The 26,618-nt window shown below is 45.0% G+C and overlaps 1 protein-coding gene across 7 annotated transcripts in view; it reads left to right on the top strand.

Annotated features, from left to right (window-relative positions):
- The window catches only part of EHMT1 (euchromatic histone lysine methyltransferase 1), a 69,937-nt gene that overhangs the window by 31,396 nt on the left and 11,923 nt on the right, over positions 1 to 26,618 (top strand). For 6 of the 7 annotated variants that reach the window (XM_075259138.1, XM_075259137.1, XM_075259134.1 and 3 more), the window contains exons 2-18: positions 1,103 to 1,172; positions 4,635 to 5,161; positions 9,305 to 9,476; positions 9,634 to 9,770; positions 10,480 to 10,656; positions 11,417 to 11,500; positions 11,873 to 11,996; positions 13,483 to 13,584; positions 15,556 to 15,701; positions 16,352 to 16,495; positions 17,608 to 17,840; positions 20,965 to 21,129; positions 21,222 to 21,328; positions 23,654 to 23,760; positions 24,604 to 24,726; positions 25,281 to 25,382; positions 26,150 to 26,254. In XM_075259138.1, coding sequence (XP_075115239.1) covers positions 1,103 to 1,172; positions 4,635 to 5,161; positions 9,305 to 9,476; positions 9,634 to 9,770; positions 10,480 to 10,656; positions 11,417 to 11,500; positions 11,873 to 11,996; positions 13,483 to 13,584; positions 15,556 to 15,701; positions 16,352 to 16,495; positions 17,608 to 17,840; positions 20,965 to 21,129; positions 21,222 to 21,328; positions 23,654 to 23,760; positions 24,604 to 24,726; positions 25,281 to 25,382; positions 26,150 to 26,254 — 2,625 coding nt within the window. The remainder of the gene's footprint in view (positions 1 to 1,102; positions 1,173 to 4,634; positions 5,162 to 9,304; positions 9,477 to 9,633; positions 9,771 to 10,479; positions 10,657 to 11,416; positions 11,501 to 11,872; positions 11,997 to 13,482; positions 13,585 to 15,555; positions 15,702 to 16,351; positions 16,496 to 17,607; positions 17,841 to 20,964; positions 21,130 to 21,221; positions 21,329 to 23,653; positions 23,761 to 24,603; positions 24,727 to 25,280; positions 25,383 to 26,149; positions 26,255 to 26,618) is intronic. The other variant, XM_075259135.1, reaches the window with a different exon arrangement.

Here is a 26,618-nt window from a genome sequence, read left to right as displayed (position 1 = left end):
GGTCACTGAAAAATTCAAGTTGGCCCCTAAAGTCTCCAGTATTATTATTCTGACCAGTTGGTAAGATGATACTAGTTCGGGGGACTACAAGTTCAAGCAGGGACGTCTATGCTTGTGGCCACTGTCTTTAGCTTTGTCTCTTCTTACTTGTGTTGGGTTCCTTGTACATTTTTGCTACTGAAAGTCTGAAGCAAGAAAACGTGGCGGCTCGTCTTTATGTGAACTTGTGAAAGCTTTATATCTATTAATTCTCCTCGGGGACTCTGCATGTCAGCTCCTGCCGGGGGCCATACCTCGATTTGCAGTAACGTCTGCATCAAACACAAGATTTCAAGTCATTTTGTTTCCAGCTGCTGAAATTCAGGACAATAGTTGTCCCTTGCCTCACTTAAAGGGACAGTAGCCTTATTTGACCACCTCTCATTGAATCCTACAGATTCAAGCTGAAGAAATCTTAAAGGGGTTGTCTGCCTAAGATGCGCTATGGATGTATAAAGTTAGAGGACTGCTCCTTATGGGAATTTGCTCTGTCAGCTAGAGCGACGCAGAATCCCATGCATCTGTGTGTTACATGGACGGCCAATTGATTTCAATGTAATGCTTGGTTTCCCCTGAAGCGAAAACCCTTTAAGCATTGTTAAATAGAAGCAAATAGAATGAGCTGGGAATCCCTTCTGTGTAGTCAATGCTGGAGAAATGTGCTTCTGAGGCCTAGCCGTCTCCTATTGATGTCTAAGGCTGTTCACATTAACGGACTGCTAAGGGCGCATTCACACTGCAGTGTACGACAAAGGTACAAGTACCTCCATGTAGGCTCTTGTGTACCATATTCCTGCCTGTCATGTATAGATGACACTCCTTTGGGTACCATTGGTTGATTAGATAAATTAAACTGGTTCTAGGTGGAGTAAGCTGGATTGAAGGCCTTCATTGGGTACATTGTATTATTTGGACTAACCTTTGGGGTGTCTCCTATTTGAGTGTACACACAAGATGGTGTCTACCTTCTGTTTACACCATTTCCCCTATGTCTTATCACAGCTCCTATGTGCTGGAAGTCTGTTATCGCCCTATAAAATATGTCTATTTTTCTTTCTTGCAGAGGGTTGGTGCAGGCAAGGTGGAACCCAGAAAGGATCTGCTTAAAGATATCACCAACAGCAAGGAGGAAGGTATGAGAATCCTGCAACGGCCATACCCTGTTCACACAGTGAAGATTGTCTACAGCCCAAATGTTTAAAGGGGCTTTTCCTTATATATACGCTTATCTCCTATCCATTGTGTACAGAAGTCAGGAAAACTGTGCTGCAAGTATCCCATGTGAATGGAGCTCTGGTGTGCATGCTCGGTCAGCACACCATTCACTTCTATGGGATTTCCAGGGTGACTGTCTCTGGCACTCCCATAGAAGCGAATACAGGAGTGGTCAACCGTGCACATCGGTGCTCCAGATGGGAAAGTTGTCCTCAAAACTGTTGGGCTTGGATCCCACAGCCATCAGACATTGAACCCCTTTACGCAGGGATGTCATGATTGAGAAAACTCTATTAAGGCCAAGTACCCATGTTGCGAAATTGTAGCTTTTTTTGTTGCAGTTATTTGAGCCAAAGCCAGAAATGGATTGGGCAGAAGGTAGAAATCTAAAAGCCTCCTATATATTTTCTATTCCTTTTGTAGCCATTCAAGGCTTTGGCTCAAAAAAACACTTACAAAACTGAATAAATAAACTCCATAAAGAACTCCATAAAGAACTCCATAAATAACTGCGTTTCCGCAACGTGGGGCCCTAGCGTAAAGGCAACTTTTTAATTGATGAGCTATCCTTAGCTGGGGTCCGACCCTGGGCCATCACCTGTTTAAGGAGACTGTAGTGTTCTTATGAGTAGCAGAGTGCTAAGCACAGGGCCCAGCTTGGTATCGCAGCTTGGCTCATTCATTCAAATGAGACTGAACTGTGATCTGGCCATGTGACCCATGTTGTCCCAGGTGTTGGACCCCCGTGGATCAATTAAAACATTCTGGAAACCCCTATTAAACCAGTGGATCACCCGAAAGTGTTGTATTCATTACAATCGCTGTTTTCATCCTATTAATATTATAAATGTGAAATGTTTGTGGGTTTGTGACTTTTGATGTTCGGATGTTTGGCGGTCAATCACGCAAAAACCGCCCCACCGATTTGGCTGAAATTTTCCACAAACATAGTCACTACACTCGATTGCGCAATAGGCTACTTTTCGTCACAATAGCGCACATATGTTTTTCCCAGGATCCCCCACAAAACCCAAACTCACATCACTATCTCTGCAATCTCACACACTTTGGACCATAGCAAGCCACAAAATTCATATTACCCCCTACAGCAGAGGTCAGCAACCCCTGGCACACATGCCAAGAGTGGCACTCCTGCCATATTTCACTGGCACGCCAGCAGCCCAGGACCTGCAAGAGTTAAATGAAGTCCCAGCGTCTCTTCAGTGCTCTGCTAGAGCTGAGGCATAAGGACACTCCCCTTTGAGAGGGGTGCAGGTAACCCAGGGGGTGGAGCTTAATCGCTCAAGTCTCTGCCTGCCTGCTATAGTGATAGCTCCTGCCATCTGCACCCTGCAAACGTTCCCCGAGGAGGACAGGAAGCTGCTAGCAAACTGAAAGTAAGAAACACACAGCTACCTTCCTTTAGTTCCTTTTCTCATTAATGTCAGGCATTTGGGGTTATTAGTTTAGAGTTAGTAACTCCATGTGCCTCACATTAATAGGAATAAACCCCATCATGTTCCTCATTAACCCCTGTGTGCCCCATATAAAGGTTACTAATATGTGAGACATATGGAGGTACTAATAAAAGACCTCAGTAATGAAGATACTTAACTATTACCTCCAAGTCTCTCACATATCAGTAACTAGAGATGAGCGAGTACTGTTGGGATCAACTGATCCGAACAGCACGCTCCATAGAAATGAATGGATGCACCTGGTACTTCCGCTTGGACGTAGCCGGCGCGTTTAACCCCCTGCGTGCCGGCTACGTCCATTCATTTATATGCGAGCGTGCTGTTCGGATCGGCTGATCCGAACAGTACTCGCTCATCTCTATCAGTAACTCTTACACAGGGGTTAATGTGAGGGACATGATGGGGTTAATTGCTATTAATAAGAGGCACATGGAGTTACTAAGCTGTCATGCACAGGGCCAGACTTTATGTTGCTTGCTCAAGAGTATCCTGTGCCCAAAACTTACATGTACTGGCGCAAAATAACAAATCATACAATGTCGTATATCGAAGTATATTAACCTGAAATACCTCGGTCCCAAAGACACTATGTACAGTTTCTCAGAACACCGTATAGCAGCTGAACTACAAATTACGTTCAACACAAAAGTCTCACGTATTCTCAGAATTATAGCAAAAACAAGATACAAAGTTACATTTTATATCCCATACCTTATACACACTACTAAAACCTTACCTGCGCCTGTATTTACACACTTCTACAATCACCGCAGACGAAGTCGCGGGTACCAGCTAGTGTATCTATAAATTTCTAGGTGGCTGAATGAAAGGATCCATTTTTCTTTTTCACTACATCTGAGACGACTGCCCCTCTTTCATATAAATATAAAAAATATCTGTATAGTCATGAGATATAAAATATATATACACCTTCATCAGCTTTCCCCTTATAAATATGCACAGTTGTTTTGGCCGAGTATACATGTGTTCTCAATTAAGAGAGGGGATTGAGCTGCTGCCAGACACCCCTGGCGATGCCTTATCTGCCGTGAGAGTAAATGATTTGGCAAGGCTGACTACAGAAGGGTGTCTCTGCATTGGCAGATATATCTAGGCACAATTCAGGGCCCTTTAATCAGCTGGACAGTGACTTACAAGGTGGCTACCTGTAGGTGGCACTAGAAAATCGTTTTTCTTCCTTCTGGACAGGAGCCAGTTCATACTATTTCCCAGAGTATATTGCAAGCCCTGTTTGGGCCAGGAGACGTGGTCCATATATCAGCTGGACTTGCCGGCCCATACGCGGCTCAGCTGTATGGAATCCATTGGGAGTATCAGTACCCTCTGAAAGGGTAACATGTCAGTCTAGCAATATTGTTTGTCAAGAGATAGATCGAGAAGCCATACATGATAAATTGGAGAGGGACTCTGACTGTTGATGGGCTGAAGAATAAAAAGCATTTCAGGCCCCATGTCCCCTTTGCCAAAACTGAAGTTTGAACTGTTTTGAAAAGAATGGGGTCCTTGCTGAACTCCGTATTTTAATGACATTACCTGACACTATGATATTGATCAGCGCAGCCTATTCTATCAATTAAGAAATATAGTGACGCGTTCATTGTATAGTGGTTACATTTGGTATTGAGCTCAGCACCCTTTATTTGAATGGGACTGAACTGCAGCATGTCCATGTGATGAATGGATGTACAATAACTGTTCAAGAAGAGGAACGGGAGCTCAATATCATAGTCTTGGAATACCCCTATAAATGCCAGTCTGTTTCTGTTCACTCTAGCATATGAGGGGTCATTCCAGTTTGCATGCCCCTTAAAGTTTATTACTAAGCTGTTACTATTGCACTTATAGGTGTTATGCACTAAAGTGTTTATCATTCTTTTCCAGTGACCGATGCCATGGCGGGGGACGAAAACTTGCCAGAAAAAGTCGGCGACACTAATGGTTCTTGTGAGAGGACTGATGTGAAGGAGCACACGGTATCCCCACATGGTGGACAGGACAGCACAAAACTGCATAATCAGGACCCAAACTATAAAACCTGTTGGGTGGCGGAGAACGGCGTCTGTGAAAGAGACCCAGGAGACCTCCGACAACACCCACTGAAAATAAATAGTCCCATACAGACTTCTGTGGTGGGGAGCAATGGATTTTTACTAAGCAAATCTGTTGTCCATCAACAGCCTTTACGGACCTCAAGCTCCTCTCCGCTCAGTGGCCACGCTGCAAAGACTCTTCCTGGAGCTGCTCTCAAGACTAAAGCAGCCTCTAATGTATATGTACCCACAGCCCCTTCTCCTGCTCCCCCTCAGGTGGGAGACCAAGACGAGACCCCAAAGCTAACGGATTCTTCTGTATTGGACTTGAAAATTCACAGGGCGCGAAAAACCCTGCCAAGGTCTGCCTGCAATTCGGTAAGAGGAGGGTTTGTAAAGGTTTATCCAGTTCTGTTTAGAAAAGAATATGTGGGTCTCAGGTCCCGACATCTTTCCTGGAGATTTAAAGGGCTTGTCTTCGACTTACATACTGGTGTTGTGTCATTAGGATAGGCCATTAATATGTGATCGATTGGGGGTGGGTCTGACACCCAGAAACCTCTCCAATCAGGTGAGTGCCGTGGCCTATCCACTGAATGCCAAACACAGTCCCATATATATATATAGTATTGTCTCTGTGCTTGGTGTTGCTGCTTAGTATTGTTGTAACATGATTTATGTGCAACATCATTGGCCCAGTGGGGGTTCAAGCGCTGGCACCACCACTCATTATAAGAACTTGGTACTAGTACTCCCATCTAAATGGAGCGGTAATCACACGGACGCACTAACACCATTCTTTTTTATGGAACTGCAAAAGAGAAGGCTGCATTTAGGTGAGGGTACAAGGTAACCGATTCAGTAATTGTATCCCCACTGGTCAGACACCTATGAATAGGGGATAAGTTATGTTAGTGGGAAAACCACTTTCATTTCCTTATATCTGCCTTTGGTTTTCTCTTCTGTGTTGGGGACTTCCAGGTAATGTAATTCTCTTATTTGAGCCAAACTTGATATAGCTTCTAAACTACTAGGGAAACTCCATTTGTTAAGTGGGCAGTGCAGTGTGTGTATTTGTATGAATGATATGCTGCCATTCCCAACCCGGGTACATGGAAACCTACCTAGGGTGCCAACACTCTGGTGGAAAAATGGCTGCATGTCAGCATTATCTGTGTCATTAGAACCCAGATAAGTGGAATAGGTTAGCAAACAGGAAGCCTTCTGTAGGCCGGTAATGTCTGTGGCTGAGTGAAGACCTGCTGCGTTATTCCGGAGACCACTAGGGTCATCAGGAGAGTGTTATTACTTGTCTGGGGGCCACTGGGGAGTGTTATAACTTGTCTGGGGAGTGTTATTACTTGTCTGGGGACCACTGGGAAGTGTTATTACTTGTCTGGGGAGTGTTATTACTTGTCTGGGGACCACTGGGGAGTGTTATTACTTGTCTGGGGTTCACTAGGGAGAGTTATTACTTGTCTGGGGGCCACAGAGGAGTGTTATTACTTGTCTGGGGGCCACTGGGAAGTGTTATTACTTGTCTGGGGGCCACTGGGAAGTGTTATCACTTGTCTGGGGGCCACTGGGAAGTGTTATCACTTGTCTAGGGGCCACTGGGAAGTGTTATTACTTGTCTGGGGCCACTGGGAAGTGTTATCACTTGTCTGGGGGCCACTGGGAAGTGTTATTACTTGTCTGGGGGCCACAGAGGAGTGTTATTACTTGTCTGGGGACCACTGGGGAGTGTTATTACTTGTCTGGGGACCACTGGGAAGTGTTATTACTTGTCTGGGGGCCACTGGGAAGTGTTATTACTTGTCTGGGGGCCACTGGGGAGTGTTATTACTTGTCTGGGGACTACGGGGAGTGTTATTACTTGTCTGGGGGCCACTGGGAAGTGTTATTACTTGTCTTGGGGCCACTGGGGAGTGTTATTAATTGTCTGGGGGCCACTGGGGAGTGTTATTCCTTGTCTGGAGGTCACTGGGGAGTGTTATTACTTGTCTGGGGGTCACTGGGGAGTGTTATTCCTTGTCTGGGGGCCACTGGGGAGTGTTATTACTTGTCTGGGGGCCACTGGGGAGTGTTATTACTTGTCTGGGGGCCACTGGGGAGTGTTATTACTTGTCCTGGGGGCCACTGGGGAGTGTTATTACTTGTCTGGGGGCCACTGGGAAGTGTTATTACTTGTCTTGGGGCCACTGGAGAGTGTTATTACTTGTCCTGGGGCCACTGGGGAGTGTTATTACTTGTCTGGGGGCCACTGGGGAGTGTTATTACTTGTCTTGGGGCCACTGGGGAGTGTTATTACTTGCCTGGGGTCTGAGAAAGTTGGTAAACGATGGTTTAGAGGAATAGTTATTTTTTTCTGTATCCATTTCCAGATGCTAAAGCAAGCATTGTGCCGGCGCTGAATAAGCAGGGAATTCCAGGAGATTTCAGCTCTGTTGCCTGCAGTATTGTAAATGTAGCTTTGTGGGCTATAATACAGGCTTGGGAAAATAAAATGTTCTATAAATCCCTCCCCATCTCTGATATGCTATTACTATTGTGCTTTAGTGGGTGCCCAGGGGTTACTACTGAGAGGTGCGCTAAGGCCATACATCTACAGTGCTGACACCATCAGCAGATGTCAGATGAAACTTACTGCTGTTGCCCTGCTGTAACAGGAAATCAATAGGGGCTGCGGCATCTATGTGGTTATCTGTTACCAGGTCAGTACCCCACAAAGGACAGAGTTGGGGGGCCTCCGTTCTAGGCTGCAATCTGGGTAGAGTACCGATCACTGCTGCGCACTCCATTCTGATTCTGGACAGTTGTGGGGCTTGTAAGACATGACTTGTGCTCCCCAGCCTCTGTACAGTCTTGGCTCTCAGCTCCAGTAAATGGAGCAGAGATACCACCATAGTACTCTAATGGGTTCTTAAGATCAAGATATTCATGGTTTGTCCTTAGAATTGATATCAGATCGGGGCTTACGTTTGGCGAGGCCATAAGAGCTGTGGTCTCCTCAGTCTTTACCACGTTCTGTCTCCATGTTAATAGAAGTGGTGCAGGGTATCCTAGCTTTGTCCCATTTTATAAACTGTATTAAATTCACATGTACAAGTATGACCGCCATTGTGTTGCTGCATTAGGCCCCATTCACATCTCTGAGAAGTGGGGCCAAGTTTGCAGCAAAATATCCATGATCCATGATGTACTTACCTCTATGTGGGGGTTCTGATAGGACCTGCTTTGTGTTCATCGGAATGGACTGGACCATTGGATGCCCACTCAGAGGAACATCTTCCTGCACACTCAGTTGTATGCATTAGGCCTTATTATATTAGCGGGATGTGTCATTGTTTTCTCTGTGAAAGATTGCAGACTATGCATTGACCGTATAAGTGTGTGTGTGTAATGTATAACATATATATTTTTTTATTTTTCTCCATTTGTCTACTAGAATAATGAGCTTGTTACATATGGAGAATCTGTGCGTTACACTACTTGACAATGGTGCTAATCCTCATGTGGATTCTCGACTCATCGGTCGCAGAAATCAGCGTCCGCCTTGGATTTTTACCACAATTCCTCTAATAAAATAATCCTAGGCAATGCCTTATCATGTAAACAGAGTCTGACCATGGATGGTCTATCCATAAACTGCCCTATTGGGGTAGCTGCGGACCCTTATGTTGAGATAAATTGCTTAAAGTTATGGCTCTAAAGCCAGAGACTGCACTACTGAGAGGTTTTGATGACAAGTAGTCCCATTCTAATTGCTGTTTGTTACAGGGTCATAGAGGGATATTTTGTGATTTAAAGTTTTTTTTTTTTTTTAGGACTTGTAAACTTTAGAGTATGTCATCAATATGTGATCAGTGGGGATCTGACACAAGAACCCCCATCGGTCAGCTGTTTGAGGAGGTTGTGGCATTCATGAGCATTGTAGCCTCTTGCTTGTGAATATGAGGTCATGAGCAGAAGATCAGTTCCATTCAAGGGGATGGGCCGAGCTGCAGTTCTAAGTACAGTTACTGTAAAATGTATGGCGCTATGCGTTGGTATTCATTGAAGAGGCCACAGCTAATCGTGGTGGTCCCAGGTGTCAGCCCCCATTGGTCACATATCGATGACCTATCCTAGGGTCAACACTGCAAATGACAAAACACTCAGAAGAATGTATCAAAATCAGTAGTGCAGCCTCAGGCTTTGGGCCTGTAAATTTAACCTATCACTGCCGAGCATTAGAAGAAGATATTAAAACTGGACCTTTTTACAAATGTCTTCCAAAACACTATCCTACTACCAGTTATGTATCCTCTTAGGGTACACTACTTGTCCTGGCAGAGTAAAGACTTTTGCTTAGCTCTACTCTCTTCACTCATCTATTATCTAGTTTTTGGGGGTGTTGTTGTAGGAGGTTCAGAGATGGCACTCACGCCCGGTCCGCATAAGATGACACCAGTTATCCCCAATAAGGAAAGCGTCATAGATATGCCTTGTAATAATAATGGCGTCTTTCTTGTCTTGAAGCCTGTACCTAAGGATTCCAGTGAGTCATCAGAGCAAACAGAAAGCGTGGAAGATTCTGCTGCCAAAAACGGTTTGGAGAGTGGGAAACAGTTACCCGTACACCAGTCCAGCACAACACAAGAGCTTCTACCTCAGGGTCAGAGCTGTATCTCATCGGCAAAGCCTCAGTCAGGTATGGGGCCTGCGCCACTTCTGCGTTGTGTATAAGCCATGCATAAGGAGCTCAGTCCAGTATATTGTATCGATGACTGTTGACCCACATCAGTAGGTTGATATATAGGTTGACATAAGCTATAATACCCCCTGCTTTGTATCTTTTTGTGATTTAGCTTCTGCGGCATCTCGAAAGAAGAAGCGACGGATGGGGACTTACAGTCTGGTGCCGAAAAAGAAGACCAAAGTAATGAAGCAAAGGACTGTCCTGGAGATGTTCAAGAACATGACACATTCCTCTTCCAGTCCCAAGGTGAGACCATGGAGTCCTCTGAGAGTCATAGCTCCCTGTACTACTCATCGGCTATCGAATGGCTTTCCCACTGTGCAAACCAGATGTCACAGAAGCTAAAGAGCCCCCATGTGTCACCTGGTCTACCCTGCAGTGCCAGGAGCGCTCCTGCCTATAGCACTCCGGTCCCATGCAGAATGGAAAATCCAGTCCATACATCAGCCACACTTCCTGGACCGGACTCCTGCATCATTGTGAACTATAATTCTAGGAGTTTCTGCCTCCCTGCATCCCCACCATCCTGTACTATGTATAGTATGGGACAGTAGAACTGTGGCGAGTTAGGGACTCTTTAAAGGCATCTGGGGGTTCAGACTGAGTTTGAGCTATGAAATCCTGCTGATGTACACACCTGATGTTCCTCAGTGTGTGTTGAGCCTCCTAGTCACAGTAATGGCTTTGCATTTAGGGCTTTTTAAACTCAAGCTCACCCTATCCCCTTCTCCATTCTAAGCGGAGACTAGGAAGCAAACTAACTTGCCAAAATAGGAGAAAGGGGGTCACAGCAGTTGACGTCCCGGTTTCAGGATGACCCACAGAAGTGTTGCAGAGCTGTCTATTACCCAGTATTGATGCATTTATTATTAACCATAAGTACTACTAATTACCCCCCTCCCTTTCCAAGCTGATCGTGTCATTATGTTATTGTTCACATTGGTTGTGTTTATAGAGTGACAAGGATTCTGAGGCTCCTCACATGAATGGAGAAAACATAGATATGGATTCTGACGAGGATGACTACTCAGAGGAACCGGAGGAAGAGGATTATCACAGCGGCGAACCAAGTGTTTCAGAAAACCAAGAGGAAGACGGTGCTTCCAAAGACGTCACAGACAGCCTGAAGAAGGTAATCCTGCCTCAGTAGGGTCAGGGGAAATCTCTCCGAACAGTCCGCGCCGCAGGGAAAATGCTGTACATAATGTGCCCATCGCTGTTAGCCAAGCACTTGTCGTGCAGCTGCAAGGTTCTCATGTTGGCTTCTTTGTACACGTGCATACTTGATTCGGCTAAGCCTGCATGTGTTCCAAATGAGAAGAAAGGAGTAAATCACTGATAGACACCTCTGGTGGTTTGTCTTTCCTGAGAACGAAAGGTTCAGGAATGTAATTCAACATGCTTGATACTTCTTTTCTGTAACAAGTCACTTGGCATGACTCTGTACACATATGGAAGTCAGTCAGTCCTACTGAAATCTGTGGGTTTGGCTTTCTTCTCTTAAGGTGCCGCCCATTTTGGCACCAACTTTTATTGTGTGAAACAATGTAAATTGTTAGCTGCCTTCTGTCACTAGATGAAATGCTCAGGAGATTGCTTTCCATTGACTTCAATTGCAACAGTGACACCTGCAGGCTCAATAAAGGAAGTTCCGCCTGTACACACACACACACAGAAAAAAACAGCAGCATATAATTTATTCATGCTCTAAATTTATATCTTTCATTATATATGACAATACTAGTATTCCAGCAGCCATGTATTACCAATACCCCAACTATTTTGTGCCGTCATGAATCAATGACTTGGACTGTTGTATATATGATGTGATCTGGTGACTTATGATATGTTTAGTTCCTACCTTTATGTCATGAAATGTATCTGTGACACAGGCGGATGACATGGAGTCTGAAGGGGATGAGGAGGCCGAGTCTATGGAATCACAAGAGGAAGAAGAGGATGATGAGTCGGATTTAGTGAGTGCTACTATTGTGGGGCAAACTAGTAATGAAGCAATCCCTGGTTAAGGGAATTACATTCACTCAATGTATTATATTATATAGACGTTATTAAGTCTGATGTGCTTGAGTGGATTTATTGGTGGAGGAGAAGTCCTGTCCTTCTCTGAGCAGTAATGAATGTGGAGAGGAAGCGGGCCGGAAATAATTGTATTATGTGCCCAATGTATGGGATGGAGAGACACAGTCCATTGTAGATCTTAATGTTGTCTCTCATTTATAACACACTGTGAATGTAAAAGGTCTGGAAGGAAACATTAAAAAGGCCACATGTAAAACACACATGACATGCGGCTCCTTGTTATATGTGATGTGTATCTGTCATTGTAGAGCTCAGAGTCCAGTTTACTGAGGAAGAATCAGAATAAACAAAGAAGCCTTGGCGATATTCCATGGATGAAAAGAAATAAGAAGAGGAAAGGAACAGGTGGAACAAACCCTAACCCACTTCTCGGTAAAAAACATTTCATGAATGGGGCTGGCATACAGAGAGCAACTGGAGACAGACTAGTAGCTGCAAACAGATTCTTCCCCCATTATCAGACATGACGTAGCTGAAACTGAGTCAATATGCTGTTAGTAAAGGGGGCAAAAGTGTCCTTGCAGAGTGTGCATCACCTTAACCCTGATCTCAGGAGGCTGTTTTAGCCTATTCTTGAGCTCACAAAGACTTTTTGTTAGCACAACTGACTGATATTTGTTATTGAGTGCCAGATACAACTTATTATATGGGTTTTAGGGCCCCAAAAGCAGTTTTGGTACTGCTGATCTATTCACAAGATAGCTTATCAGTAAGTAATTTGTAGCAAGGGGGTCAGACACCTAGACCCTGCACAGATCAGCTGTTCCAGCAGCCTCCAGGTGCCTGAAACTGCTGCAGTGGACAGGGAGCAGGAGAGGTTGCCTTCTGCTCAAGTAATAGGAGTGAAGTTGCAGCCCCATCCACAGCCCCGCTCCTATTGAATATCATGCACGCTCGCCCTCCCTCTACTAGCAGATTTCAGTACCTGGAGGCTGCTGCAACAGCTACTTTATTGCAGGGTTTGGGTGTGAGAACCCCATGGATCACATATTGTTCACATATCCTACAGAAGTATGTAAACTCGATTAGTCAGAGGAAAACCCCTATTAATAAGTTGCATGACACAAAGTCTCCATGTAATGTATGCGTGAATCAGATTAGTAAGTTCCTGGTAGGGAGAGTTGATCCATCGGAGCAGTGGCACTTCTATATCTTCATTTCACAGAGGTTTCACACACATGCTTGTGTTTAGGGCAGAGACAAGTTGGGGCATCTTTGCATAGACCATAGATATGGTTAGGGGAACACAAATTTATCTCAATTTAATCCTACACTATCTATATATTGTACTGCAGGGGGCACCAACAAACCTAAGGCTCAGTATGGTTTGCTGTTTTGGTCTCGAAGCCTCAGGCAGACATTGTGGGAGATTTATCAGCACCAGCGGTTTCCACGTTGGTCTTGATAAACTTTGCTCTGACGGAGGATGCGCCTGGTTTTATGCTAAGGCATACGCCTGTACTAAAATGTACTTCATCTTATAGCTGGCATACGTTTAACAGATTATTTATAATTGAAAGTTGGCGTATATGATAAATCTGGCATGTGTCTGATATTGTTGGTAAATATTTTATACTACCACTGGCCTCCCAGTGTGAATACCTGCTGAGCTGGTGGATTGCCGTCCTGGTGGCAAGCCTGCAACTGAGTGAGATTGGGCTTGGCTTGGCTAAGCATACGTGGGCTCCAAATGAGGATCAGGGAGTAAATGGTTCTCGCAGGTTGAGAAAGGATCATGTGGTCAATATGCTTGATCCTGCTTTCAGTTAAAGCGACCAAAACCATAGAAACCTGAACCAATGCTTTACTAATGTATAGCTTCCTGATTAGTAGTGAGGCCTATTTCTATGTGTTACAGCTGGCGATTGTGACACACAGGACACCAGCACAGAGTACACAGAAGTGTCGCTTGATTCTCTGGACCTACGAGTTAAAGAGATCCTGTCTCCCCAGTCTAAAGGTGAGTGTTCAGGATATCTGATGAATGCTTGATCAGTATAAGACTCCATTCACGCCATTGAGGGTTCTCGACCAAGTACTATACGTGACCAGTCCTAAAACCAAATGTGCTGTACTTTTTAATGGGTCAGAAACACAGCCCTCCCATTCAGAAATAAAATGCCAAACTGATGCAGACTGGACCATGAAACATACAGAATTGGCATGATCATGTGATTATAGCCCTAGGATGATGCAATTACATCTGTCCTTGGTGGTCTGTTTTTTTTGTGCAGCCCTATATCTGTCAACATCAAACTGCAACCTGAACAAGTTGTCAGAGAAGTTTCCTTGTTGTGATTTGATTAGATTTGCAGTGGTCAGACTCAGGGGATGCGGTGGTACCAGTAGCTACCAGGCCCTAGACCAGGGGTCCTCAAACTGCGGCCCGAGGGCCACATGCGGCCCGCCAAGCACTTCTGTCTGGCCCCGCCGACAACGCCGGCAGGCGTGCATTTATAATGAAGCTCCTGGGGAGCTCGGTCCAGGCCATGGAGCGCACTTCACTTTACCTCCACTAGGAGGGCACCACTCCCGATGTCTGTGCGACCTGCTCTGCCTCCGGCCCACTGTTTAAAAAGTTTGAGGACCCCTGCCCTAGACCCTGGGTTAGGGATAGGCCCCAAAGGTCCTTCTTCAACATAGAATATACCACTATTCTAAATGGTACAAGGTAGGTAGGGGGCCCATTGCTCAGGAACCTCAGGATCTGCCTCTTTTCAGACCCCTACTGTTCAGACAATGATCATATTATCATGGCTAGATACCCTTATTATCTGTGATATTAAAGTCCCTTTAACTTAGTGCGTGTCTACTACATCTGTCCTCCCTCCCACCACTGTTCCAATGTCCTTTAATCTGACAGTATCAACTATATTTTGTTCTGGGGGGTTTGCAAAATTGACTGATAACTGGAGCCAGCCGCCTGCATCTCAGCATGAGCTCCCAGGCCTTTGGCATACGCTCATCAACATGCCATCTTGTTCATCTCCTTTGTGCACTTCATTGCAATCTCCTGTGATGCCCTCTGGTGGCGACTGTAATGTAGAGGATAAATCAACATAATTGGCTGAATGATTTCTTTCTGTCACAATTCATTGCTGTTCGTGCTGCACTTCTTGTGTGAGATGCTTCTACGCTCCTCACAGGAGAATCCTCCTAATTTGGACTCCTGACACCCTCCCAGGGTTCTCAGTGTGGAGAGTGGATTGAAATGAGTTCTTCTGACTGAAGAGTATATGTACATATGGCTCAGTAAGACATAACCTCGCACAAGCTGTAAGCACCAGGGATCCGCTTCTGTTCTGGATGTCCCCAATTCATCACAGATGTCGAAGGCTGGAAGATAATTTGAGCAAATAAAATTTTCAGTAATCTTGGCTATTTAATCATGCTGCATGGCTCTGATCCCTGGTACCTACAGTTCTGGCCAGTACCCATTTATGTCTTTTATTGCTCCTCTCAGGAGGTTTTGTACTTAGTTACAGATGGAGATATGGCTGCAAATGATTCATGTTTACGTATATTACCCTTAGGTATGGTTAAACTGTAGCACTTTATGCAGATCTGTTGCCTACATGGAATGTCTTAAAGGGTTTGTCTAATCAGAGACAACTCCTTTTAGAATATAGCCCCTGGATGATCGGCAGACCTCCTGCACCCCTGCAAATGGGGCGCCACAGCGAAATGACTATTTGGGAATTGCCATCCACATAATACAAGGACAGTCCTTTGACATGGAAGCAACGTTTACAGAGCAGTTTCCTATATTTTGGCTCTAGAGGAATTCCAAATAGAGGAGCCACCTCTATGTTATCCATATTCCCAAATATGCCATATGGCTGCCCCTTTAACTTTGTAACCTGAGGGTTCGCACCTTAGGATTCAGAAAATCTACCCAATGCAATATGTGTTCTCTTTATTTGACCCATAGGTCTTTCTAATGGATCCGAGACCATGGAGGTTGACGGTCTTCAAGGAATCCCCCTTTGTAGTTGTCGAATGGAGACTCCGAAAGAAGACGAAGTGACTGCAACTGCTGAAGATCGCTGCATGGCTATAGAGAGCACAGACCAAGAGGTTAGACCTCAGTGACGAATCCCTCTGAAGCTCCTATGTGGGGAACAATAATGGGAGTCTTACTTTACTACCTCTAGGTTTTTTTATGCTGCACGTGGGGGTTTTAGACTGGTTTCAACACTTGTTCACCTGATCGGAGCCAGTATCTGTACCCCAGGGCTCTCCATCTCCTGACTCCTTTCCTGTTTTTTCACTAGTAGTTACCTGTGCTATAGGGCCTGAGAAACTATAGTAATGCTAGCCTCCATAGCACAGGTAACTTACCTGTGAAAACTAGAGTGGAGGAAGAGCGGCCCAGGGCTCAAATGCTGGTTTTATTCATGTGACCCAGGGTCAAAACCAGCTCGTAATCTGGTATAGCATCAAATGGATTCTATCATTAGAATCCCGTTTTTAGCTAAACCCAAGTCGGAATAGCCTTAAAAAGGCTATTCTTCTACCTTTAGAAGTCTTCTCCATGCCGCCATTCAGTATATATTCCCTGTCTCTTCATTATGGTAATGAGTTTTCTCGCAGCACTGGGCCGGTCCCCTGTTCTGAGAGAAAACTCTCCAGCACCGCCGCCTTGCTATTAAAACACTGATGCCACTGCTACCGGTACGTATACAGTATAACGTTTCTGACTTGCTTGTGTTTTTTCTTCATTCCAGCTGAGCCGGTGTACGACCGAGGTCATCAAGTATGAGCTGATGAGACCGTCAAATAAAGTGCGACATTTGGTTTTGTGCGAGGATCACAGGGGCAAGATGGTGAAGCACCAGTGTTGTCCTGGGTGTGGATACTTCTGCACTGCAGTAAGTCACTGTCATAACATATATACATGTATACTAAACTCCAGCATCTTTCTATACACATTAATCCCCACTGTAACATCTTTTGCTATCACATTGGTGCAGCTCTGAATTGTAGAGACCATATAGGCACTCTGGTACCATGAAAGACAATGGAGAAATTTGGGCACAGAGCTAAAGCTTCCAGAGTCTGCCAGAACAACAGATCTGTGCGTGGCCAGAAAACCTGTAAATAAAATTTTCAGCAATAATTGACATGCTGCAGGTTTTAGTCCCTGCATGTGGTTGAGATTTGTTTAATCTTTTCACAGTGCTGCCACTGTAGATGGCAATGGGTAACCTGTCGGCAGATTTGCAGAGGCTAATCTGCTGTGTTAGTGCACCATGTGGCTACAGCCTTAAAGGGAGTCTGTCACCCGAACAGTCGCCATTGAAGTACATGCACAGGCAGATAACTGAGGTTGATGTATGAAAAAACAAAACAAAAACCTCCCTGCTTCCAGATTGGTTTCTCTGTTGCTGAAATATTCACTTATTCGCCCATGATGACATCACTCATCTCATTGCACCGAAGAGCTATGCATTCAAGTGCGATGAGTGCCTTGTTGCACCAAACCATTCACTAGCATATCAGGAATAAAAGCTAGTATCATAGCAGCAGAGGCACCAATTGGGAAGCAGAAAAGCGTTCTACTCGCATGTACCCCGGCTACCTGACTATGCTTATAGTTCAGTAGGGGCTGATTCTGGTGACACGCTCCCTTTAAAGAGATGCACTTTTCCTCTCTGCTCATCCCTCCTTATTTGGTTGTGCTCTCCATGAAATAATTAGATTGTGACAAGTTGTTCCAGAACTCGTTATTTTACAGGATTACAAGTATTTCTATCTAACAGACATGTCAGGAAGAGGTAAGAGGTCCTTGATAAGTAGCAAGTGAAGTAACAAAATGATTAAAATGCCTTTAATTCCAGGCGCATTGGTACTTGCGGTGCTGGGCTGTATTTATGTAGCCGGAACCTTGCTGCGATCGGGGGCGTTCGTCATTAACGCCTGTGGTGATTACTGATAATTGTAACACACTTGTAATTGATTTCGCATATTGAAATATCTTTAGGGAACGTTCATGGAGTGTCAACCGGAAACCAGCATCTCCCACAGATTTCATAAACTTTGCGCCACGCAAGTCAACAACGCCAGCTACTGTCCACACTGTGGGGAAGAGATTTCTAAGGCCAAAGAGGTCACCATTGCAAAAGCAGATACCACCTCTACAGTGCGTACAGTGGCAGATGCTCCCACAGAAGACGACGTCACAACCGAGGGTCAAGCAGACACTACAACAGAGAGGTGATTACCAGGGGTGTATGCTGTATTAATGGGGCTGCTTCTAAGTGGGCATGGATTTCATAGAAATGTCCTGTTATGTCTGTACTTGTTGAGGGCATAGAGCGCCACCTTGTTTAGTCGAGTGTCACATAAGTCAGGTTGTTCTTTCACCAAAAAATGTGCATTTTTTGTTACTCATGTCACAATGAATGAAGTCCTGTCATGGACACAGAACATGCTAGGTCACCCAGTGATCAGGAGGACGCAGCGCTGAAAGTTCCCCTAAGGCCGCCTTGTGAATAGACCACCAATGTGCTTGTTTTACCGATGCTCCATTCACTCTATGGGGCTGCAAGGACTGTAATCTCCGGCAGGTCCCACAGCCCCATAGAGGTGAATGGAGCATCAATCACACAAGTGCACTGGTGCTCCATTCACAAGGAGGCCTTAGGGGATTTTCTGCTTCCTGGGGAACCTAGCGATTAGATGCTTATCTCCTGTCCTGTGGACAGGGAATAAATGCCCATAACATAAGGCATCACCTCTTTAAAGGGAGTCTTTCATTGGCGATTAGTGATTTTTAACTAAGCATATATTTGCATAACGTTTAGAAAAGCTATTCCAGACATACATCTTATTTCTAAATTCTGCTGCTGATGATGTTTAAAGGAGGCGAGGGAGGCGTTCCTCCCCACTCACACAGTACAGCACTATAGGCACTGCTGTGAAGAAGGGCGTTCCTGACAGACTGTCAGGAATGCCCTTCTGACTGTGAAGAGCTACGGCACCGGCAGCGATAGCTCTTCACCCGGGGAATGGATCGTGAAAGCCGACAGACTGAATTCAGTTTTCCAGCGGTATACAAAACGCTTGTGCCCCAAACCATGAAAGGTCCTCTTTAAGTGATTGCAACAAGCTTTGCATAAGCCATTAGATTCATACAAAATACCCTGCCTTAAACTCCTAACGTGCTGAAACCTCTTTAAAATTCATCTTGGTTCCGACGTTGCAAAAAACAGTGGGTCGCTATAGAGGCTGACCTGATCTCGCCCTCTCTCTCTGCCCTGCCATGGATCCCGCCGCATTTCCGTCCTAAGTCTTCCGGACATTCTGTTCTTTCCCTCCATTTTCTCAAGACCTGGGACCTGGTGTGTTTTTCTGGGAGGTTGGCACGAGTTCCGGGCCCGTTGACTCCTTTGTTTGATAATCCCATGTTCCCCCTGGGTTGCTCGGGGTCTAGATTCCTCTGCTGGGGTAAGTCTGATGTTCGCCTCCGACAGGTTGTAGGCGACTCCTCCCTCCTCCCTTTCGCCCAGCTGTGTTTGACGCACCCGGACCTCCGCCTCTCTTGGAGTATGGCCAGTTATCATCCTTTCTCAGAAAGTTCTCTCTCTCTTCCCGGCTCTCTACACCCCTGTTGGCGTTGGAGTCAGTCACTGTCTCATCAGTCCCTCCCCGACGTGTTTTGTCTCTTTTGTATGGTCTTCTCCTTGCCGCTGTTACGCTGGGGCTTCCCTCGTATGTGGCCTCGTGGAATGTTGAGCTTTCCTCAGGCCTTCAGCTTGCCGACTGGGATAAGGCCCTCCTTCTCACCCACAAATTGGCTTTGCCCTGTAGTGCGCAGGAAAGGAGCTTTAAGATCCTTACCAGATGGTATAGATGTCCCGACCTCCTTCATAGGATCTTCCCTGCCGTCTCTGACCGGTGTTGGCGCTGTGGTACCGAGAGGGGCACCATGCTTCATATTTGGTGGGAGTGCACTGTGCTCCGACCATTTTGGGATGCGGTCTTCTCCCTCTACTCTAGAGTGTGTGAACGCACGGTTGTGGTTTCGCCTCAACTGGCCCTGCTTTCAGTCATTCCTGGTAAGTTGTCCATCATCAAAAAGGATTTGCTGGGGCATCTTCTCACGGCCGCCAGGGCTGTCATTCCGAGGCATTGGCGCAGCCCTACGCCACCTACCCTTCTTGAGTTTCTCCAGGAATTCCTCCTTATTCGGAGAATGGAGGCCTTGGTTGCAGAAGACTCTCCTGACTCCTCTAGGTTTGAGCAGCTCTGGCGGCCCTGGGTGATTTTCCAGGAGTCCTCTGACTTCTCTTCTTCTTTTTCTTGAGTGGGGACTTGGTTGTGTCTCTGATCCTCCTCGCTCTCTCTTTTTGTCTTTTTCTTTCCCCTTTGGCTCTCCCCCTTGTTCTCTTGGCCTGTCTCCCCCCTCTCTCTTGTTCGTGTTTGTGGTCTTGACTGTTTGTTTATCGTTCCGGGGCTTTGTCCCCTTTCTCTGTTCCCTGTATGTTTTGACATTCATATTGTCTGGCTCTCATGGCCGGTTTATTTCTTCTTTATATGTCGCTTCAGCATTGACTGTATCCTATTGAGTTTTATCGGTTGGGGGTTCCCCCCTTCGTATTTCTATGCTGATTGGGGCCTGCGTGTCCCGTTTCTGGATTCCTTTATTTGTTCTTGTTCGTGTTCTCTTATTATACAAAATTTCAATAAACACCGATCATACATAAAATTCATCTTGGTATTCCAAGATAGACTGTCAGCTCATAGAGGGATCAGATTACATATACCTATATTAATCTATGGGGAGGGGGGCCTGAGTAAGAGAGAAGCAGAGAAACGCAGAAACGTTGCTGCAGCATATAAATTTTCGTGTCACACCAAGTGCTTTATTCACATCAATACAGATCCGTACTTCTGTGTAACAAGCTGTAAAATCCAACAGAATAAGTAAGAGCGTGCTAGGTAGCAGAACCTCATGTTTAGTCTATGACGGACATCATAGCAGCTAGTCTTTACCCAGCCAGTTCAAGGAGAACTGCAGAAGGGCAAACTGCCAAAACATGTAGTTCTATAATGGCCAGAACTAGTGGTGACACATGACAGCGTACCCTAATAAACCATCTTGAGGTCAAGGTTTGCGATCACAGTTAGATCAGGACTTTCTGTGTTTGATTTTTGGCAAATTCCTGATTATTTTTTTTTTTTTTTTTTTTGATCTCTCAATTGCTCAAACGGCGACATCTCTAAACGTGACAGGACTTTCCTTGCAGGTCCTGAGGCTTGACGACCCAAGCAATATTCTATTGTTGATTAGTCAGCGACCGTCACTGATGTATTGTCTCCTTGCGTTTCTCCATAGTGATTTCACAGCCCAGAAAGCAGCAGATGACTCTAAGACAGACGTGTCCGCTCCTCAATCCTGCGAAGTCTCAGAAGCTCACGGCGCAGGGAAATCTCCTGTCTTGTCTCAGGGACCTGTGAAGGAGACTCTGGAGAGTGCGCTACTTGCACTGGACTCAGAAAAGTGAGCAGACTTCTCTCCTGTCTTATTAATCATTATATTTCTGTATTGGTGCTCATTACAATCTCATTTAAATCTTTTTTGACTTGTCATAGAGACAATGTCTCCTCTATTTCTAGGCCTAAGAAACTTCGATTCCATCCGAAACAGCTGTATTTCTCTGCAAGACAAGGCGAGCTGCAGAAAGTGTTGATGATGCTTGGTGAGTTCTTATTGTGTCTGTAGGGTCAAATTAGACTGTTTCGTGTAACAGCGCCCCTCCTGTCCATTGGCTGTGTGTGATATTGAAGGTCATCTCTGTTAAGTAGAGCAATTCCTGGAATAACACAGACCCTTTTAATCCAGGACAACTCATTTAAAGGGGTTTAACATAGGTCACCCACATGTGATCTATTCAGATCTGACACACAGGACACCCACAGATCACCTGGCTGAAGATGGAGAAAAGTTCAGTGAATGCTGTGGTCTCTTCAATACCAAGCGGCTCACTTCAACGGGACCGTGTGGTCTCTTGAAACTTCTGAAACCCTTCAACCTCTTCAAACAGCTGATCGGCCATGTGTCGGACACCTGCCAGTCTTTTTAGTTGATGGCCCGTACTAAGGATAGGTCATGAATTTAGCCTGGAAAATACTAACCTCTTTATGGGACCTGTTGCTTAAATGTGGCCCTTGGCTTGAAATATTTGTTGGTAAACCTTTCTTGCATTCTGATGTCAGTGAAGTGACTACAGCTGGCCATACGGCTTAGATAGCTATTCCCCATACACACAGTTATTATTCGGATATGAGGTAGGTCGTTGCCAAAAGTGCCTCCACATTAAAGTAAGTGTCTCCTTGCTTGTAGGGCGAGCGAGGGGGGCAGCTGTTGGCCACGCTATTGTCTTATTTGTATGTTTGGTCGTGGATAGTACATTATCTATATAGCCACACATAATATCTTAACCTTTATAGAGGAGTTATTAGTTGATTTTACCCTCCCAAACCATTACCCCAGTGGGTAGGTGACATATAAACAAGTGTTCACTGTAGCTGTTGCTATTAATGACCAAATAAAACTCAGATCTGTCATGCACCATGCTGACAAGTGTCCACTGAGCGGTGCCAAGCCAGGGAAGGGTCCTGCGTTTTGCCAGTAACCTCTCCCATTTTATCCTGACTGACAAGTGCAGAATTCTCTTATGTCCTCCTTGGAGATGCAATTCCTAGACAATAGAGATGCTTTTTTTTGCAATAAATAGACGTCTCGCAAAATTTAGCAATAAATGATCTAGTCTTAGAGCCGAGGTGGTAGGGCATTAAGGCTCTGTGTGACCCTCTCTCTGGTGTCTCCAGACGTTCTGCAGGTTGTCAGCGGGAGCCTGTACCCCTTTTTGGCAGGCAGTCTTGAAGGGCTTGTTGCTCTGCCAGCCTCCTCCTGGATAAAATAAGTTCTGAATTCCCAGAGCTGCAGACATATCACACAGACGTGGGCTGCTGCCTATTCTAGGCCGGCGAGTACACAGGGATGTGCTGATGTCTGCAATATTCTGCGCCTGCTAATGAGGTCTCTGTAGCTGCAGCACAAGAATAAAAGAGAATTTCAGATGTGCCGGAGAATTTACTTTTGAACACTGCCAGCGGCTGACCCAACAATCCAGCTGGGGAACAGACTCCTTTATCTGTGCCCTCCTATTCCTGGCACTATGTGGGTAGACTGATTTGTGGCCACGCTGAATTTCTCTAGCTTACGTGTTTTAACCTGTTGGGGGTGATATGCTGCAAAGGCAGGCGAAAGCTCTGCAAGCCTTATTGTACACCTTCACTTTTATGGAGCAAAAAACCAGGACAGTGCATTGTATGAGCTTATTTATAAAGTATTGGATGTCCGTATTCATCCATACTGATTTGGGTCATGAATTACATATCCCAGCATACTGGTCAAGTATGTACGAGCCAAGATCTGATTATTGGTCTGTCCTCCTCCCTCCTTGACCATCAGTAGAATCCTCCAATATTATAGCAATCGGAGCTATGTTTTTCTGATCCAAAGCTCTAAATCTTCTGCATATAGAGTATATAACAGGGTGTATAACCTTCTGTCTGCCTGTAGCCACCACTAGGGGGAGCTTATTTACTTCACTTTACAGCCGTATGCAGTAAGATCGTGAGCTCCTCCTAGTGGTGGCCACAGACATTCAATGTGTTATTATTTTGAAGGGGTTTTCTAGACAAACTGGAATACACAGGAGTTTGGGGATAGGGTGAAATTAGAGAAAAAAACCCCAAAAACATACCTAACCTCTGACATCAGTTATTAGCTGGACCAGAAGTGAAGCAGCTCAGGCGACCACTGCAGCCAATCACATGTTGGGGTACTGATGACGTCACTGCTAATAAGTCATTGGTATCCAACCTGTGACCACTGAGGTCAGTGAATGACCGGAGGGTAAAGAGCCATGTACTTTAATGAGGTCAAGAGAAAATACCCTGCACTGCCACTGTCATTATAAATATATACTTCTTTTTTTTTTTTTTTTTTTTTTAAGTGGATGGGATTGATCCCAACTTCAAGATGGAGCAGCACGGTAAGAGGACACCCTTGCACGCTGCAGCAGAAATGGGACACACTGATATCTGCCACATGCTTGTTCAAGTGAGTGCCATCTTTGTTTTAATGCCAGCTTCTTGGAATATTAGGCATTCAGAGTAAACAATTTTATGTGAATGTCTGACCATGAATACATTGTATTTAATCTAAATAGGTCAAAAACATCTTCATAGCATCAGAACTCTTGTCTGTGGGATAGAGATCCCCTTCATAGTGGTAAACAGGTTTTCTGGGATAAACATATTGACATCCTGTCCTACGACCCCTGGCACCACCACGGGTCGACTGTTTTCAGCAGTTGATACACAGAAAATGGAGCAGACAGCTCCATTCTCTGAGTAGTGGCCAGACCAGGTTACTGCAGATCAGCTCCTATTCATTTGAATTGGTGTAGGTTTGGCCATTACACAGAGGACAGCACTGTCTGCTTCCTGTTCTGTGTCAACAGCTGACCAGTGGGGGTGTCTGGTGTCAGACCACCACCAATGTGATACAGATAACCTATCCTTATAATAGGTGAACAATATTTTACACTGGGAAACCCCTTTAAGATAACACTATAGCTACCACCAGGGGGCACTTACTGCTCATACTTTGAACTCAATATTAACACACTATGCTGGAAGTTCATGAGCTGCCTCTAGAGGTGGCTGCAAAAAGTAACAATTTTATCTCTTTTCGGGGAATTTGGAGTGTGTTTAACTGAGATTAAATGCTATGAAGGTAGATTTAAGGAATTATTTTAAACAAAATAATGAAAAAGGTGGTAATTCACTTTAAAAAGTCAAGAAGGACCGTGGACGTGGTATCCATTTTAGGGCAGTCGTCTTAGGTTATTTACAATACTGAAAGAACTTTCCTTTGAACATTTTATTGATGCTTTTGCAGGCAGGAGCAAATTTGGATAACTGCTCTGAGGATCAGCGGACGCCATTAATGGAGTCTGCCGAGAACAATCACCTGGAGACTGTGAAGTATCTGGTAAAGGCCGGAGCCTTGTTGGACCCCAAGGTAAATGTTATGTAGTCAGTGTTTTGCCTGAAGCTACAGGGTCCTAGTGCAATAGCATTCCATTCCTGTAGTGTCCCTCCTTTAAAAGAATTTTCCATGACAATAGATGATTGTTAGTGGGCCTGATAAACGCAACCCCCACCAAACAGGGAATTGAAGAGGCCACAGCTCCAAATCGAACACTGAATACCTGACAGAGTGCCATAAATATCATAGGGGCTGTCCATGGTATTACATCACAGCCCCATTCACTTGAATAGGGCCGAGCAGCTGCTTTAGAAGCTGCAGTGTTTGTGAGTGGCAGCTGATTGTTGGGGGTCTCAAGCATCAGACCCCCACCAATCACATATTGATGATCTAGCCTAAGTATATGTCATGTCATCAATATATAAAACTCCTTTAGCTGATATCACCGTATAGTATATTGTTTGGTGAAATAACTGCAACATTGTGTGCGCCATTATGTCTCCTCCCTGTTGCCCACTATAGTTGTACCCCTATCACTGTGTATGGCTTCTAAGTCTCTGTTCCTCTATTTCCTTGCCCGGTTCTAGGACTCTGAGGGCTCAACATGTTTGCATTTGGCTGCAAAGAAAGGTCACTATGATGTGGTGAAGCACCTGCTCACCAGCGATCAGATGGATGTCAACTGCCAGGTAACTCCTAAGGGGATGGTGCTCAGTTAGCCCATATGTATCAGCAGTAGTGATGACGCCACTAGTGTACAGCTTGCGAGAGAGCTCCTGCTGTTTGTGTTTTTTTTGGTTTTACCTTTTACTTCCTTTTGTCTTCCCGTAATTATCTCGCAATCAATTGTACAGAATGACATTCTCTATTCTTCAAGTGTTTGCCTGCAGAGAGAGTTAAAATCACACCCCCAGTGTGACAATTGGTCCTCCACCCACTTTTCTTCTCATTTGCATATCTGAGATGTTATTATGCCCCCCTCCCCCACTGTCTCCCATTGTTATGTTACTATATGCAGCGGATGTATCGACTGTTGTATTGTGAAGAGATTCCGACATAGGACAGATAAATAAAAAGTATTACTGGACTTCCCATCTGGACAAGTCAGGCCAGGTCCACATCTGCACTGGGCACTCCATCGTTTCGTCTGCTGGGGGACCTGAATGACTGAGAGCCAACCACCAGAACAGTGGTTACCCACAGACACTTCCACGTACCGCATAGACTGTAATGGGGTCTTTTGGGTGTCTGCTGTTTTTATATTGAAACCCAAGGAGAGAAAAGTCCTATGTGCAGATTTCTCTCGTTTCTGCAACATGAAGCATTTATCACTTATCTAGTTGATGGGGTTGATAAAGGCTTCTGGGTAGATTAACCCTTTAATGTGGTTTACATTGATTGTTGGGTTGCAGACAGGTGGGTTTTTACAGTGCCTCATTCTTTACTTGTCCCCTAGGATGATGGAGGCTGGACCCCAATGATTTGGGCTACAGAATACAAGCACGTGGAGCTAGTTAAACTGTTACATTCCAGTGGAGCTGACCTCAACATCCGGGATAATGTGAGTCTAATGTGGTCGTTTTGATTGTTGGAAAATGAATGTGGTTTATGGTTATATGCATGAGGCCATCTGTTACCCATAGGTACCGCCCAGTGCAAGGAATTGCCAGCGGTCATTAAAGACAGGGTCCTAAACTAGTCATACATGGCTAGATGTGTCACCTAATCTTTTATCCTAGGTCACTTTGTGTCACTGTGTACATACATTACTCTATCCTGTAATGATTCTGAATTATATCCTGTATACTCCAGAGCTGCGCACACTATTCTGCTGGTGCAGTCATACATTACACATACATTACATTACTTATCCTGCACTGATCCTGAGTTATATCCTGTATTATACTCCAGAGCTGCGCTCACTA

This window comes from Leptodactylus fuscus, chromosome 11 (assembly GCF_031893055.1).
Source record: "Leptodactylus fuscus isolate aLepFus1 chromosome 11, aLepFus1.hap2, whole genome shotgun sequence".
Classification (NCBI taxonomy): Eukaryota; Metazoa; Chordata; class Amphibia; order Anura; family Leptodactylidae; genus Leptodactylus; species Leptodactylus fuscus.
The sequence above is the reverse complement of the archived record's forward strand: the minus strand, read 5'-3'. Positions and strand labels throughout refer to the sequence as shown.